Here is a 17,067-nt window from a genome sequence, read left to right as displayed (position 1 = left end):
TGATTTCAAAGCATTGTTTGTTTAAGGTTACTTCTATATGACTAAAGACTCATTTATTTTTACTTTAATTTTAATATTTTTTGTTTGTTAGATTTTAAGGATGCCCATGTCAATTACAACTGTACCTACAACCCCAAGGTAAGTTTATTCAAATTTAAATTCTACGTTCCTTTAGTAGGTAACCAATCATTCACTGAGCATGTTATCTTTATCTTGTATTCCTACTTATGCTGAGGGACGGGTGTTTAGATCACTGAGTACTTGAGTAAACAGAAATGAGGAATAAATCCTATCACTTGACTATCTTCAAGAAAATTAAACAATCATAGAAATGATCAACTTGGAAGTCAAACTAATCACCTTGATGTCCCTGTCATCAATGATTGAATTCTCAAGAAGACATTCATTACTATTTGAAAACTGAAACAGCCAATTAATTAGTTTCCAATGGTTTTAGATTTCCACAAAAACCTAAACCTTGATTTTATAAACTATCCTATTAACAGTGCTTTCTTCAAATCATGCTTGCTTGTCAAGTTTTGGCCTGGTCGTAACAATGTACATGTCTGTATTTTTCTATTTTCCTTAAATTTACGATATTGCAAAACAAGGTGACACTATTAAACATTATGTTAGATGATCATTGGTTCTGACCTATCAGTACTATTTCCTACTAACGATAAACTTTGACTCCTAAGTTTTACACCAATGATATTTGTGCCTGATCTGTAACTACTATAACCTTTCCTTTCTTTAACAATCCCAATGTCATCTTTGATACCACCTTCAAGGAAACAATTACCTCCAAACACAAATGAAACCAAAACGGGAATGATTTTGTAGAATCTAGGTAAAGTTGAGCAGCCATATTAGAATGTCTTTCTTCCAAGTCTCACACCAACACCTGAGGAGAAGTTGCTACCATTCATCAGGTCTGGAGCCCCCTCGGATCAGAAGCAGATGTCCTCTTTGATAAAGGTTTGGTCATCATGACCTTGCCAAAAAAGCAACCTGTTTACACAGGAACAAAGAGTGACGGGTACCAACTTAGGATAACAAAATGATCGAAAAAATGGTGAAAAAAGTGCAATGGTCCTCAGTCCGACACACCAAACCATACAGGGACCCCAAAGACTTAAGTAAGCAACAGAAATCCCTTCTTTCCTATACCTGAGAGTTTGAGAGATTTTGGGGTGAAATAGCATGTCAATTATGTAAGGCAGGACACCGGTGGGTGAGAGCACCAGCGACACATACAGTCGATTTCACTAAACAACAGGTACATCAACCACAGTACCTGGACCACAGACTGCCACACGCCCCAGACAGTAGAGGGCGCCAACCAGCAACGTATGTTTAGCACAACACTGCTGCTTGTACATGCATGTAGAATGGGTTTTCATAAATAACACAAAAAGACATTTTTGAAACATTTGGCAAGTAAGATAATGTGAGAACCACTCCCTTGACATAAGCCATTCTGAAAATTTGTTTGCACAGTTGATTATTAAAACAAATGAATTGAACAAATTTTTCAAAACCACACAAAATCATGTATGAACTAGTGAAAATTGGACAATGATTTCCAAATTTCAAGGTTTTAGATTGTTAGAATTAGTTTGCTTAATAATTCTTTTTGCATTTTTGAAAAGTGTCTGCCTCAGGATCTGTGTCTTAGATTCAATTTGTCGGAGTGATTCTCATCAATATGCAATAACAAACATCAAACGGTATGGTTCAAAACATCAAGTACCATCAATTTGTAGCTGATCACAGCACAAACTTTTTAGAGCTGGAATCTTACACGAAATCAGAAAACCCTAATTGATCTGTGTGCTACTGGGATGTAATGGTTTCAACATTGTTTCCTAGTCAATGAAATGGCTCAATGGCGCGCTGATGAAAATCAACAAATATCACCAAATATGGCTTAATATAAAGTGCATGTCTGTTGCTAAAATGTACTCCAAAAGGTCATTGTTCTCTAAATTCTGAGATTTAGAAATTCGTGATTTGCAAAACCTTACATCAAGAAAACGTCTTACAGATGTCATAAAATGTTCCTAGACATTCTGACTACAATTATGACACTTGAAATCTTGAACCATACCCTTTACAATATCCCATGAGATGGATCCATCGGGATATGTTTGCAAAATCCAAACAGGGGAAAGACAAATATAGCAAAATTCCACACCACACTCACATCCACGAGGGGCAGAGTTGGCGGCATCCCCACACCAGGGGAGGGGCAAAGTTGGAGACATCCCCACACCAGGGGAGGGGCAAATAAGAGACATCTTCGCACCAGGGGAGGGGCAGAGTTGGAGACATCCCCACACCAGGGAAGGGGTAAAATTGGAGACATCCCCACACCAGGGGAGGGGCAAATAAGAGACATCTTCGCACCAGGGGAGGGGCAGAGTTGGAGACATCCCCACACCAGGGAAGGGGTAAAATTGGAGACATCCCCACACCAGGGGAGGGGCAAATAAGAGACATCTTCGCACCAGGGGAGGGGCAGAGTTGGAGACATCCCCACACCAGGGAAGGGGTAAAGTTGGAGACATCCCCCACACCAGGGGAGGGCAAAATTGGAGGCATCCCCAGAACTGAGGAAATGTAAAGAATTTCTAAACATCTCTATACAACAAAGACATCATGTGAAGTATCACACACAAGAAAGGGCCAAGAATGTAAGAGATATCCCAACATGAGAGATAAAGAGACCATTCACTGAACACAGCATGGATCCATCTCATTATAGTTTACAAAATGTTTCCCAGGAAAACTTAATGAATTGCAATCTTCAATGGTTTCAATAATTTTAAATTTTGGTCTGTATGTACACCAGGTTTTGTTACAGAATTTTGCCAACATTTAACTTGAAACTTATAAACTTTGCATCACATATTTTGGGGGTCAATCTCATGATATTTACAAAAGCGCATGCTTTTATGTCACAATTTAGACTAGTCTAATCTGCATGACTTTTCACAATTTCACTGGATTCATTTGAGTTTTCCTGTAATGCTTCATGATTGTCCAAAAATGTCCCATATATCACTAGCACAAAAGAGGAAATTAATTTTATCCTCAAGCAAATTTGACAAACAATAATAAGGCAAATACCAGCAGCAGTTAAATGCAAGGTAAGATGATGATGTCATGCAATGGTATCACAGCGCTGTTACAACAATGGGATCAACCAATGAGCATCAAGGATTTGAGTTTGCTTGAGGATAAAATGAACCACATGACCAACATTTATACATTACAATTTAGAAAATGATAGTGTAATGAAACTATCCAAGTTTTCTTACTCCTTGCTTTGTGAATTTATTACAATCATTAATGGAACTTGATTTTTAATTCAACCTTTCAGAAATAGAAACTGCAATGGTAGAAATTAGGACACTTACCAGACTAAAGAATAGCAGTTGGAATGATCCAATATTTTGGAAGAGTGCATATATTTTATGTTGTTATTTTTCTCTTTCATCAACTCAAGGTGGGCAAACTGCCTGTTCTAAGCTTGGAGTAAAAAAACCTGGAAAGTCCACAAAGGTTATGAAAATATCCAAGGTTATCATACTGACCTTTCAAAGAAAATCACTTAAATCTGAAACATTCTCTTTCCTAACAAACTTTTAAAAATCTTGCTGCTTTTGCTTTTTGATACCGATCAAACATGTAACCATATACTTGAAAGAAAAGCCAAAGGTTTTCAAAAAACATAATTTCAGCAAAGGTCAATGATAAACAAGGATATTTCGATACCTTAAAAACTGCAAATGTACAAATAATTCTTTTTTTTACATTTCTGATGAAAACAGATGGCTGGACTTGAACTCTCTGGACGCAAAGCTGTTGTCATGGTAACAATGGATGCTGCTGTTTATCACACTGTTTACCTGGAATGGTGGCACGGAGAAAATACAGTTACGAGTGAGAAATGCATCATTGTAAACAAATATAAAACAAAATTCCTAGTTGGCACATCTATTTCAGTTTTAAAGTCTGCGTCAAGTATTCAACCGCTATGCAATTCATTAATACACAAAGCTCTAGTCTACAATTAAGTTCAATTATAGAGTTATATTGAAAGAGCAACAGTGAAGCTTTTCTTATTCATTTTACCCATCACATTCACCCTCACTAACTGTGGGATTTCCTTGCTCTAAATCTTCACAAAGACATCAGTATTGTGATGAGCATAATGAAAAAAATTTGAAAGTTTGGCTTCAATCCAAAGGGATGAATCCGAAAGTATCCCATGTATAAGGAGTAACCTTCAGTCTGAATGACTTCTTCATTAAGTCCCGGAAAATCTACTGGTACTGGTCCAAGGTTTGACTTGGGACTAATTCTGGCAAATGAAACTAGACACATGAGACCAAGGAACTTGGACCAAACTTTGTTACAGGATAATTATTTCATCTGAACAATGAGTGATGTAAGTTGGCAAAATGCAAGTTAATCTTACAGGCCTGAAGCCCCTTATTTTACTAACATTTTCACATCCATGTATGCCAGAAGGTTAGAGTCAATGTTATGAAATCTACAGATTCCATACAAGGAATAACACATTATGTATACCTTTGAAACTACTTTGAACTCACCTTGCAGGAAATGGCTGCTTGTTTTTTTCCTTTGAGGTGTTCTATCAGATAGGGTAGGATGATGGCCTGACGTTGCCAAAAGTCAATGGTCAACCTGTACCATAAAAAATTAAACAACTATTGAGGCATTTATTTTTAAATCAGGGGAGTGAAGTCCTGAAAAAAATAGATTGACGGCCAGGTTGTGGGGGATTTGCCTAAAAAAATATCCTCAAGAAATTTGAGTAAAAATAAATTTACTATGTAATTTACATGTACAAAGTACAAGGTAAACACATTATTTTTAAGGTAACATTTTGTTTCCAAAATTTATTACTATACCTAACAAACAATTCATTGGCTCATGAATAGCATTCTGGCGTTTTTCAACTCTTTAAAAAAAAAAATTGTCAATCTCCATTGAAATGTACAGTCCATGTAGAGTAAATCAATAAAGGCACGATGGGGTTAGAAAAATGTTTTTATCTGCATGTTGTGTTAGAACTTGTTGGTTTTGCCTTTAGCCTCATAAGACCTCATCTCATCATGATTTACATTAAAAGATGACAGTGACTGTGTTGAAATGGCAAGACATATTTGATGAATATATAAGGGGGAAAATCCACCCAAAGACACACATCAGAAGCCTGTGTGCTTTGGTATGCAGCCTACCTGTGCTAATCCACTGCATGATTGGTACAGACTTGAAGTAACACTGATGCCTGGCTACTTGCTGGTTATCTAGCATGACTAGTTCACAAGATGACTGACTGGCTGGTTGGTGGGCTGATTGGTTCAACAGATGACTGGCTGGTTGGTGGGCTGATTGGTTGACAAGATGACTGGCTGGTTGGTGGGCTGATTGGTTCAAATGATGACTGGCTGGTTGGTGGGCTGATTGGTTCAAAAGATGACTGAATGGTTGGTGGGCTGATTGGTTCAATTGATGACTGGCTGGTTGGTAGGCTGATTGGCTCAAAAGATGACTGGCTGGTTGGTAGGCTGATTGGCTCAAAAGATGACTGAGTGGTTGGTAGGCTGACTGGCTCACAAGATGACTGTCTAGTTGGTACGTGTAAGTTATTTGTAGCCTTGATGGATGGCTAGTTGGCTGTTACTTGCTCTGCCAAACAGAAAGGATGTCATGACCACATGTAAATGTATGCAATTTTAGAAGTATTCTAAAGCCCAAACAATTCCAATACATACATGTACATTCTGAAATCCTTGGAAGTTATTGTCAAAACTGATTTGCCAAAACGTAACTCTCCTCTGAACCAGTGGGGTGCACATCCAGCGTATTTCTATGCATATTTTTTAGAAACTTGCACATGAACCATCTTTGAAGGGGATTCTTTGACAGGATTCTGTGAAAGGATTCTTTTACATATGAAAAAAAATTGGACTTTCGTCTTTGAAAAAAATCCCACCACAACTTTCCAAATCAGAATCTGTAAGAAGTGTCTGCCAAGCTGCATCTCCTGCAGCTCAGTTACAATGCCTATGGCATGGCAGCGATGAATGTTTTGTAGGCACAGTTTATCTATGATTTTTTTAATGTATGAGAACTATTTGACCTTAATTATGTGAACTGAAAAATGACTTTTTTAAACCATTTAAACTTGTCCAGGCTTTCATGGAAAAAAATGAGGGTGCTGTTCCTGTGATGTCATCTGGCAAGATATGCTTCAGTACAAAAGTTTTCTTTTCAAATTGTGAACCAAGAATTTACTCACTAAAATCTTTCTGAGAAAGGGTTGATCTCTGGCTATGTATTTACACAATTAATCACCAATGAAAAAATGATCAGGCTAGGAAAATATAAAATATCCACCAGTTGTTTGAGTACAAACCAGAAATACAGAAATACCATTAACGTAAAACAAACAAGAACCCAGTGTAATACCTTTGAATTTAATTGGGACACAAAAGGTGCCTTTGGAGGAGTGCATTTTGAGACTTGATCGTCGGTATAAATGCAATTAGGCCAATCATAACAGAGTCTTCATTTGCAGCTACATGTAACAGAAAAACATAGAAAAAAAAGGTAGGAGTCATATTGTGATTGGTCACGCTGTCATGCTGACAACAATGATAAGAAAGTACATACAGTGTATGCCGTCGATCTTCCCTACGGTGAATAGGCAAAATACTTGTCAATTTCACCAATTTGATGAGATATAAGATGACTAAACCTCCCCAGCAAACATCTAACCCAATCAAGATGGGATACATGAAATCTCGCTCAGCAAATATTTTGGGATGGGAAGCGAGTCTACATACACACATCTACACATACATGTACATGTAAGCATTGACAAAACCTGAACAGTTCTGGAAGTACATGTAACTTAAAGCTTGGAAAAAAATCCCAGTCTTGTGTTGAGGGACCTTAGCAGCAAAGATTGTGTACCTGGGAACATCTTTGTTTTTATTTTTCAACTGACAATAACGTTCGGAAATAGCCCAGGTTGGACAGCATCTTCAGTACATTGCAACTAACATCCTGGATATCAATTCATCTTGCCATGAGCAAATTTTGGCACCAGTTTTTTTATATACTTTAATTTAACCATACGGAGAGAGCTGAAACATTCTCCACATGTTCCTTATATCTGGAAATTCTCAATACAATACACGTGCATTACAGTAATTACTTTTTGAATAAGTACATACGTCCTTGGCTTACATAAAATATATTACTATTCTGTAGAACTGGCGATACTGTGTGTGTGTTTTTTATACCCAATTTTTCCCCAGTGATATCGTTAAGAGAGAGCAATGTTAAAAATTCCCCGAGATAGTTTGAAATGAAAACTTACAGGTACCCTTTTTGCGCATGTACTACATTCTAAGATGAGCTTTGTTTTGGACTTCAGGTAGAGCGCAAGCTTCTCGCTTTACAAATTTTGTTCCCAGAAAATTCCATGTGAAGGAATTTTTGCCAGATTTCCAATTCATATTGTGATATTTTTGGATAGTTCATAAAAAACTACAGGGAAAATCAACAAAATAATTAATAGGGCAATAGATCACTCTTTACGTGTGATTCCAAATTTTTTCTCATACTCAACAGTCATATAAAATATAGTATCTATTGTCTTTGGAATACAAAGTGATTTGAAGAGACTGGCGAGTAAAAACTGCTTTGGGTAAGAGTCCCATGCACAGATATCACTTGTTTTCCCTTGCGGTGGTTTATCAGCCATCAGAAAGTGAAAACAAGCCCCGAAGCCAAATTTAGTAGTTAAATATTGAAACATTTACACATACTTGGGAAACTCTTTTTTCAGACCATTCTCGTAGGATTTTAGCACAGGGTGTCGAGCGATGTCACTGAACAAACTCTTCACCTAATTTGCTCCAAAAATAGTAGGTCTCATGCCATGCCCATGGCAGGGTCTAAAATAAACCACTGCAGGTAGGTGCTTTGCCAATTGATGAGACGATTCCACGTTTTACAAGACATGTAAGTGACAACTATCATGAGTAAATATGATTGAGGAAATGAAATTTATGTCATAACAATTTACCTGTCAGGCTGGATTTAAAAACAGATCATGTTAGGACAGTTCCAACCCCATGAACAGTGAAATGGCCAACAGGCATAGATAATGACATCAATGATTTGGGCCTTCCCTTTTCCAGGTTTCCAGAACAAGAACAGAGTCATGGAGCTAATATTCAATTACTACAGACAAGCGCTAACTTCTCATTTTCGTCTTCCTACATTAATCTGAAAGAAAATTACCTGATTCTTTTAAACGGTGGAACACATTACAGTCTGTAAAATATGATAAAACCACTCTGAAACCTTAAGAGCATATTTTCAAGTTGTTGATGCTTTGTTGATGGTACATACATGTATGTGTGTTGACGCTTGTTAACGCTAAATAGCACGACCGACCGCATGTGTTTGCATTGTTTACTGAGAGCAAAATCTAGCCCCACACGTAGGGCTGTAGTCAGTGGCAGTGGCTCTCTTTTACAATCTGTCTCTTATCTGTCGCCACCACAGCCCTACTTCAAGGCATGTCTTCAATGCCTGAAATCCAAACTGACAGATTGTCACAAACTTTGAATCGGAGCCTCCTAGGCTATTCTCAAGGTCGGAGGTTGTTCCATTTATCACACTTGAGTCTGGGCAAAGGGGCAACTCTCCATTCACTTTGTACAGGGATTTGCATGTTTTCCTCATTTTCGGCAGCAACATAATAGAAATAACTAAAACCTTTTCAATACTGAGTGGGAAATGTTTATAGTGCATAAAAAAAGAAATTTCAGGCACATTTGATGTAGGCTTGGCCTAAAGGTCATGAAGGTTAAGAGTTTGAGTCAATAATTCAGATTTTTTCCTGTAGACCGCTACACTATTTTGCTCCGTTGAGTTTTCAGTGCGAGAGATGGAATAGTCATCAATTGATCAATCAGTGAGAAGAATCAAGAATCAGCAATGTCATCCCAACCTTGAGAATAGGCCTATCTAAGCTCTACTGAGTGGAGCGTTAGTACTCCCCTTTTTCTATTTTGGACGGGATCGTCATACTAACGCTAACTAACCCGTACATAGAGTAAGGTGAAAACGATTCTCAAAAATTCCAAAGACTCACCCAAAATACCTCTATCACCATCTACTGGCTTCCGTAAATGCCAACGTCAAACGGTTGGGGCTTCAATAATATTTCTGACTTCAAAATCTGCCAAAATCCGACCTCTGTGGTCCCTACCAATGACTGTTTCATGGGGCCTTCTCAGGATGTATGGTGAACTGTCTGCACAAAAGCAGTCCACAGGTATTACCAAAAAAGACTTAGCAAATCTGCCCATGGAACGCACATGTAGCGAGCAGGGGCCTGCATTTGGCAGGGACTACAAAGGTCACGATCAACAAGTCTTGTATCCAGATCATGTAAAGCTCACTCATGCGTACGTCTTGGGGGACCATGTTTGCCCACAGAGTTATTGGCCAGAAACTCTACATGCCCGTATTTGAATGGGAGGAGGCAGTGAAAAGTTTAAGTGCTGTGTGTGTGTCGAGCAAAGCGGTCGGATTTTGACAGGTTTTGAAGTCAGAGAAGTCACTGAAGCCCCATTGAGAACCGTTTTCACCATACTCTATGTATGGGCGAGGAGCATTAGTATGACAATCCCCGTCTCAAAATCAAAAAAGAGGAATACTAACACTCCACTCAGCATGCTCAGAGAACTAAATGTAGGTCTACATGTATCTTGTGAAATGAGAATGACTTGACAATTTACGTAATGACTTACACCGTCGTATTCTTCAGAGTTGGGACTTTCATACATGTACAAGCACCCTAAAGCTTTCCCAAACAGTATATTTTCCGAGGTATGGTGCTTGGAAAAACCCTGCCTCAGTGCTTATGGATATATGTGTCGCCATTTTCAAAATAGGGCCTGCATCGTGTGTACATGTATGTAGGCCTAGCCCCACAAGTAGGGCTGTAGTGGCTCTCTTTTACAATCTGTCTCTTATCTGTCGCCACCATAGCCCTACATCAAGGCATGTCTTAAATGCCTGAAATCCAAACTGCAGGATTGTCACAAACTTTGAATCCAATATCTTCTGAAATGAGGATCACTCAACAATTCTACCTACACCGCCGTATTCCTCAGAGTTTGGACTTTCTTACGAGCACCCTAAAGCTTTCCCAACAGTATGTTTTTCGATGTATGGCGCCTTGAAAACCGGGTCTGCGATATTTCTATGTTGACCATGGGCGGCACCATTTTAAAAGGAAAGCAGGGCTTCCTGCATTGGATTTCAAGGCACCCGACAGGCGCTCTAGTATACGTTGTACCATACAAAACTGGTTCCCTGTCACACCTTGCGTGACAGACGAACAAGGAACTGGTGAAATTAAATTTGAATAACATTAATATGCATGTTACTTTATCATGCTCCACACATGTGCTGTGGGCGGACTGTACACTAGCAAAGTTCAGGCGCAACTTATTACCAAGCAATACTATGACAACATGAATTATGCATCTACGGCACCTGTCCGGTGCATTGAATTCCGACGCAAGAAGCGCTGCTTTCGTTTTTTAAAATGGCACCGCCCGTGGGAGCTATAAATGCAATCGTACGTATGAAACCAAACCACCGTTCACAATCATGCACAATGCATGACATCTAGATGCTCAACCAACCATAACAACTTCACGTGTGAAATCAGGCTCCTATAACATTCTGGCTTTATTTTCCTTAAAAAAAAAAACCTCCCTGCCCATAATTTTAACCCGGGATTCGAACCCACACCCCATACATCACAAACCATTATGCTGTAACCGTTTGACTACTGCAATTCACACAGGTTAACGGTGTTTTTACTGTAGATATACCGATGAACCGCTGCAACGCGAGACTAATACACATTGGGCATGCGCAATACAAACACAACCATCGTGGTTTGGCGTCATACGTATGGTTGCATATATATCTCAGCCATGGACAGCATAGAAATATCACAGACCCGGTTTTCAAGGCGCCATACATCGAAAAACATAGAGTTTGGGAAAGCTTTAGGGTGCTCGTACATGTCGTATGAAAGTCCAACCTCTGAGGAATACGGCGGTGTAGGTAGAATTGTCGAGTGATTCTCATTTCAGAAGATATTGGATTCAAAGTTTGTGACAATCCTGCAGTTTGGATTTTAGGCATTTAAGACATGCCTTGAAGTAGGGCTGTGGTGGCGACAGATAAGAGACAGATTGTAAAAGAGAGCCACTACAGCCTTATTTGTCATGTTTGTAGGGCTAAATGTAGTACTAAGCCATGTCCAAAGATCGTATAGCGCCGAAGGCGCAAGATGGATAGCTCTACCCAAAGACTTGAAAGAGTGTAATTACCATGGGCGCCATTTGAGCAAACGATACGCCTGCGCAGTTTAGGGTAATGCTTAGGCGCAGGCTTACCAGGTGCACTGCCTGCCACGGCGCCTGCGCCTTTGCATTAATGTGCATTGCGCAGGCGTATTGCTTGCTCAAAGGGCGCCTATGCAATTATAACGATTTACGTGTATTCACTGTGAAGTTCGCTATCTTGCGCTTCGCGGCGCTATACGATCTTTAGCCATGTCTGCATGTTGTTTAGGGCCTACTCGACATGTTCGAAGGTAAGGCTCAATGACGTGTGCTCCACTGCTCAGGCTAACGCACAAAACAGTCGTAACTAATTAATGAGCTCATGTAGAACTCTCATTTTCAACTCCTTAGGCCTTTGTGAACTAAAAGTTAAAACAGATTCAGAAGAAAACTCACCACATTCACACTTCTGCTTTGCTTTCGACATGTTGCTTTCGATGCATGCCTACACTCATAGACATGTCTATGTGTAATAGCGCCCCCAGTTAGAATAATTAACAGCGCCCTCTACTGAATTTTAACAATAATCGTTGCACAGCGCTGTCGCATATCGCTTTCGCTCGTCGCCCAACGCCCAAACAGGGCGTTGGAGGACGAGCGAACGTACCGCTAAGCATTGATGGTTCGCTTTCAAAATCCGAGAGAAATAGCACCACCTGGTTACGTTCAGAAACAGAGTGGCCCTGCGTGTTTCAACGGAAATTTAAGATTATGACTGCTAGGGCAGTTTTATTTTCCTTATTCCCCGCCCCAAAATAACCCCAAAATAATGGTCAATCACTGGGCTCAATGTTAAGATGGCGCCTGCTCATTAACAGCTAATATTGACTTATTTTATTTTTTTAAATTACTGAGTACCTTTTGTAAACCGTCTATATTCAACAGCGCTCACGAAATGCTAGCAATCAATAAAATTACTGACCCTTTATTGTTAGTTTATTCAGCACCCGGTTTGTAGTCGTAAGCAGATATGAAGCTGTTTTAGAATTCTACCAAGATAGAATTTGGATTGGATTACGCTCGCTTTACAAATAAAACTATCAAAAAATGACCAAGATTATTTTCTAAAAATTCACAAAGTTTCCACGAAAATAACTTCGACATGTTGGCTTTGCGTTCGGATTCGAGGAAACAGTTGGCTTTCCTCGGATAAACATCATGCTCACGATATCGAGACAAAGCCAAGTTAGTGCTTTTTTACTTCAACGAAATAATGTGTCACGCGGGCAGGTCATGCATGTGTTTTTACAATGATTATTAGGATGATCGTATAAAACAAGGTGATACGCAACACACCTCAAACAACTGTGCAATGACACAGCAAGCAAAAGATGGCCAAATATGCATCCTTGCCAAGTTATAGAGCGACTGGAAATACCTTGATCATTGTCCATATCCTGGTCCTATAGTGCCGGAAATGGGCCATGTCCGCCAATCGGGTATGGTTCCCCAGTTGTAGTATGCTACTCCGAGTGGGTTTAACTCGGAGAAACTGACAACTTTCTCCACGATCTGACTAATGCTCCGCCTACGTCGTATTCATTTGTTCCTTCCCCATCAACAATATGCCTCAGGTTTGTGTGCTCTTTCGTGTTACTCCAACTAATGCAATGTCTCTTATTTTGCACTCACGAAGACAACTTACATACACACTTGTTTTTTAACGACATAGGACTCAAAGTATAAAGCCCTACCCTGAACTTTAATTAACCCAGTAGCGACACCATATTTGGAACAGATAGGTTCTGAAGTGGGAATTGTGAACCCGGCGATTCTTGCCCGTAAGCAGCGATATCCGGGTTTCTACCTCCGGAAATTGTACACAACAACTGTTGACAAGAATTTGTGGACTGCAATTATCGTAAGTTGTAGATTCAGGAATAGGGGATGTACTGATCTCTCCTTATTATCCAACACAAAACCTCATGTTCTGTAACCATTTGTTTTGTAATTTTGTTATCCGTCGTCCCCTTACCATTCTCTCACTGCTTACCCAACTGATCAAGGAAAAATCAAATCTTTTCCAATAAAAGTAAACAGCCTGTAATCTATTTCTACACCCTTAGCTCACATATATCAACATCAATGCATGCCAAACATGGGTTTATTGAGTGGTGTCTATGAGCATTGACGTCACTTTGGCCAAATGGCTTTTTTAACGTAGCCAAGTAAAAAAACATTATTACGATTAAAAGAACTTTTTGTTCGTTAGGATCCAACAATAATTTATGCAAAGTCAAGTTTTTTTTAAGTAGCATGCTTACGAGATTAATCAACGGCATTAACAATTTCACTGTGACCAATACAGTGTCGTTTATTCCAAATTTAAAAGTGTGAATTTTGAAAGTAACTTCATCACCATTGGCAACCACATTTTAATCTGCTCGCAAGCATGTTTTAAAATGCTTTTCTGCTGTCTTTTTGATCGCATGGATCAAACTGAAGCTAGATGGTACAACGATGATGACAAATTTGAGGGTGATCTACTTTCCACGGCCGAACTCAAACCTGGGGGACAGCCAAGGAAGGGTGGGGGTATAGCTGTCACGATGAACAATGACAAGTCAGTTCATATACGCACACACATGGGACGTGTACTACGTAAACAGGTGACTGTTTGACATGTAGGAAGCATAGTGCATGTTTGTCTCCTCAGAAGACTGCTGTTGTAACGCAGCATGTTGGCTGAGTCACCTGGACAGATCAACAGCTTACTGCAAGAAACGAAAACAGTTTAGTAAGTATTTAGTTGCCAAGCATGTACACAAGCGAGTTTCGAACCACGCATGATCTGAGCCTAGTTTCGGTAGTTGCTGTATGGAAGTTTCTTAACATCATCTTAAGACGTTCCCTCTTCGCGCTGCCTTGTTAGCTGGGTGTCATTGTCTTTGTGGGAAAAATATAGATCCCATTTCCTACCTACCGACAGCGACACAACGTTGACATTATTGTGGCCGTTGTGTAACACTGGTGTGGGACTATAAAGTCGGGTACCTTTGGTCGCCGGGCTTGCTGAATGGAACATCATCCATCTTAGATCGTGCTGTTTTGTTGTGCAGGTATTTCCTACTTCAGTACTATGAAATTGTTATATTAATAAGTTTCTTGTAAAGCTGGTGCCTGTGCTAGTAATGTCGAACCTTTTGTTTTCTAGATTTGCGTCAAGTGTTCGACCATCTGATGGGGGTTGCTGGAAAATTCATCCACAGCGATCACAATTGATCTGATCAAAGGTATACGTTAACTTCATAACTGCTCAGTTTCATTTCAAATTTCAACTAAATCCAAATTTCCATCATGCCACGTCCATTGGAGGTTCGCGTCAGCCCAGTAAAGGGGAGAGTACATTTGGGTGGCACGGCTAGTTTTGTATGTGACACTAAGCCGATGGACAGAGATTCGGTGCATGAATTCTCGTGGGAAGCCGCCGTTCAAATAGCCAACGAGACCCGCTATGAATTCGACGATGCCCGGCGACGCATCGTTCATATCATGGACGTGCAGGGGCGAGATAATAACACCAATGTCGTGTGTGAAGTTCGGACTGCTACTGGGAGAAAGGGGAAAGGAACGGCCAAGATTGTGGTGAAGGCTCGCGAGATTGCGTCCATGCCCACTGCTAGACCAACTCTGCCAGGGAGTTTTGCCCTAAGGAAGCTAGGAGTGCAATCACAGTTTCACGATTCTCCGTGTAATTGCCTTACCCTGGGAGTTTCGCTTGGTGGGGTTATTCTTCTCCTACTATGCTTTATGATTGTGGCAAAATTGTTTGGTTACGCAGCAAAGAAGCGACACATAAAGAGACCGGATAAAAATGCTATCCGGAAGAACACGAAGAAAAACCAAGATGAGTGTTTCGTCCCCGAAGCTGGTGACGTGGAGAGGATACAAACAAACGCCTCAACTGGAGAAATTTACAACACTTTTTATGAGGATTTGGGACCCAATTGGACAAAGGGGTGCAGTGCGTCATTGCCAACAAGGTTTGGGTACGAGCATAAAGCAGTCTTCGGTAGTAGATTGTCTATGACGTCAGACTATGGAACCTACGAAAATCTAAGCGGAGGTGTGTCCCTGGGTTATCCCTCCCCTAATGAATGGAACCGGCCCGCATGCAGCTCGTCCCTAGCGATACAATACACTCACCACACCCAACCAACAGTCGCTTCGTTCCACTCTGTTAATGATTTGTATTATGTGGACAGTTGCTATATAAGACCTGGACTGCTTGAGATGACTTGTGATATATATGAAAATGTTCAACCAACCGAACCGGTATACGAAAATTTGCAAAGAGGCAGTTACACCACGTATGCCGACCTTGACTTCGGAGACAGTAGCAACGCCAACGTCACGGACCATACAAGTATCGACTCAAACTCGGTCGAGTATTCAAGAATACTCCAAATTTTATCGGTTTTTAGGAGTCGAAGAGGAAGCATTACGGTAAAAGTCATTGAGACTGGCAATGATGAAGCCTCGAAGTAGTTTCAAAGTTTTTCCACCACCCAAATTTGTATTGTATTATAATAAGTTTTAAACACTCCTGGAAACTGTGTCAAAACGACGGGTTGAAAAAATAGATTCAAACATACTTCACTGTGTCCTCATTTCTCAATAAAACAGCCAACGAATTTATTGGAACTTAGGAAGGAACACTGCCTGGTTCAAGATTGGTTTTATGAGTTGCAGGACTTTTAACCGGCATGTGTTGGGACTTTTATAAAGCTTCAGGTTATGCGACGAGTACACTTAAAAAAGCATAACCGTACTCAAGAAAATTGACGCAACTTTGCTGCTTTTACATTTAAGTCATTTCAACTTATAATATAATTCTATGTTACTGACAACTATTAAACTACTATATAATTATCAATCCAGCCTGTTTTGAAATTTCTGAGTGTAAAGCGGGACTTTCAGACGCTAGATGCAAAGACCTTTGGGGGAAACAGACATACCTGTCCTTGTGTTGCTGTTGTGTGTCTCATGTACATTATTGTATAAGCTGATGTGTGCATCTTCAAAATGCTGTTAGCAACAGAAGAGGACAAGAATGTTTCCCGCCCCAAACGTCTCTAAAGTCTCTCAGTATAATGCTTTTGTAAAGTAGTAGTGTCTTCTTCATTTTCCATTTCGTAAAATACATGTACCTGTAGACTAATTCCAGAAGACGTCACTCGTAAGCTGGCATCGCACTCACACGTACATTCTTCAACTTGACGCGCGCGTGTAGTTGGCAAATCACGACACCCTATTGGTCGAAGAGGCATGTAACGCGCGCGTATCACCTGTCCACGAGCGTTGCATCACCGCAGTAATTGTTTTTAATTCTGTTCGGCAAATTACATTTGTTGCACAAATTTGACAGTAAATTTCTGTGTACACAAGCCTTTGGCAAGTCGCTTTCAAGGTATTTTTGAAAATGACTTCTGGTCGATTTCAGTGGCGTCACCTTTCTTCTAAACACCTCATTTTTGTGGACAGCGTCAGAATTTGGCAACCCATAAAGTTCATAAGGGTTGGGCGTGGCCTACGAAATTCTACTGCACAAAAACAATCTCCGTAATCAAGGGATTGA

General features: G+C 40.0%; 2 protein-coding genes across 7 annotated transcripts in view; one reads left to right on the top strand and one right to left on the bottom strand.

Annotated features, from left to right (window-relative positions):
- LOC110990364 (uncharacterized) overlaps window positions 1–17,067 on the bottom strand; it is a 43,975-nt gene that overhangs the window by 5,126 nt on the left and 21,782 nt on the right. The window contains exons 1-5 of one of the 5 annotated variants that reach the window (XR_015425236.1): window positions 11,886–11,953; window positions 6,508–6,616; window positions 5,274–5,724; window positions 4,623–4,716; window positions 3,820–3,914 (exon numbers count right to left, since the gene is read on the bottom strand). The gene's annotated coding sequence lies outside the window, so the exon portion shown is untranslated. Of the gene's footprint in view, window positions 1–3,819; window positions 3,915–4,622; window positions 4,717–5,273; window positions 5,725–6,507; window positions 6,617–9,211; window positions 9,347–11,885; window positions 11,968–12,867; window positions 14,204–17,067 lie in introns of those variants that run through there. The other 4 variants (XR_002599811.2, XR_015425237.1, XM_087136915.1 and 1 more) reach the window with 4 other exon arrangements.
- Window positions 14,090–16,269, top strand: LOC147799262 (uncharacterized). Of its 2 annotated transcripts, none has more exons than XM_087136918.1 (2): window positions 14,090–14,226; window positions 14,644–16,269. In XM_087136918.1, exon 2 carries the CDS (start codon window positions 14,787–14,789, stop codon window positions 15,975–15,977), a length of 1,191 nt encoding a protein of 396 aa, XP_086993044.1. In that variant the 5' UTR covers window positions 14,090–14,226; window positions 14,644–14,786; the 3' UTR covers window positions 15,978–16,269. The 2 variants fall into 2 exon arrangements, with proteins under 2 accessions (XP_086993044.1, XP_086993042.1); XM_087136916.1 differs by lacking the exon at window positions 14,090–14,226 and adding an exon at window positions 14,233–14,548.

The sequence above is a fragment of the Acanthaster planci genome, linkage group LG05 (assembly GCF_054643075.1).
Source record: "Acanthaster planci isolate LZ-2023a linkage group LG05, COTS_SCS, whole genome shotgun sequence".
In the NCBI taxonomy this organism is placed as follows: Eukaryota; Metazoa; Echinodermata; class Asteroidea; order Valvatida; family Acanthasteridae; genus Acanthaster; species Acanthaster planci.
This window is presented reverse-complemented; position numbering and strand designations above follow the sequence as displayed.

What these genes read in the sequence shown, in the direction of transcription:
- LOC147799262 (XM_087136918.1), top strand. Translation starts at nt 14,787, where the DNA reads ATGCCACGTCCATTGGAGGTTCGCGTCAGCCCAGTAAAGGGGAGAGTA.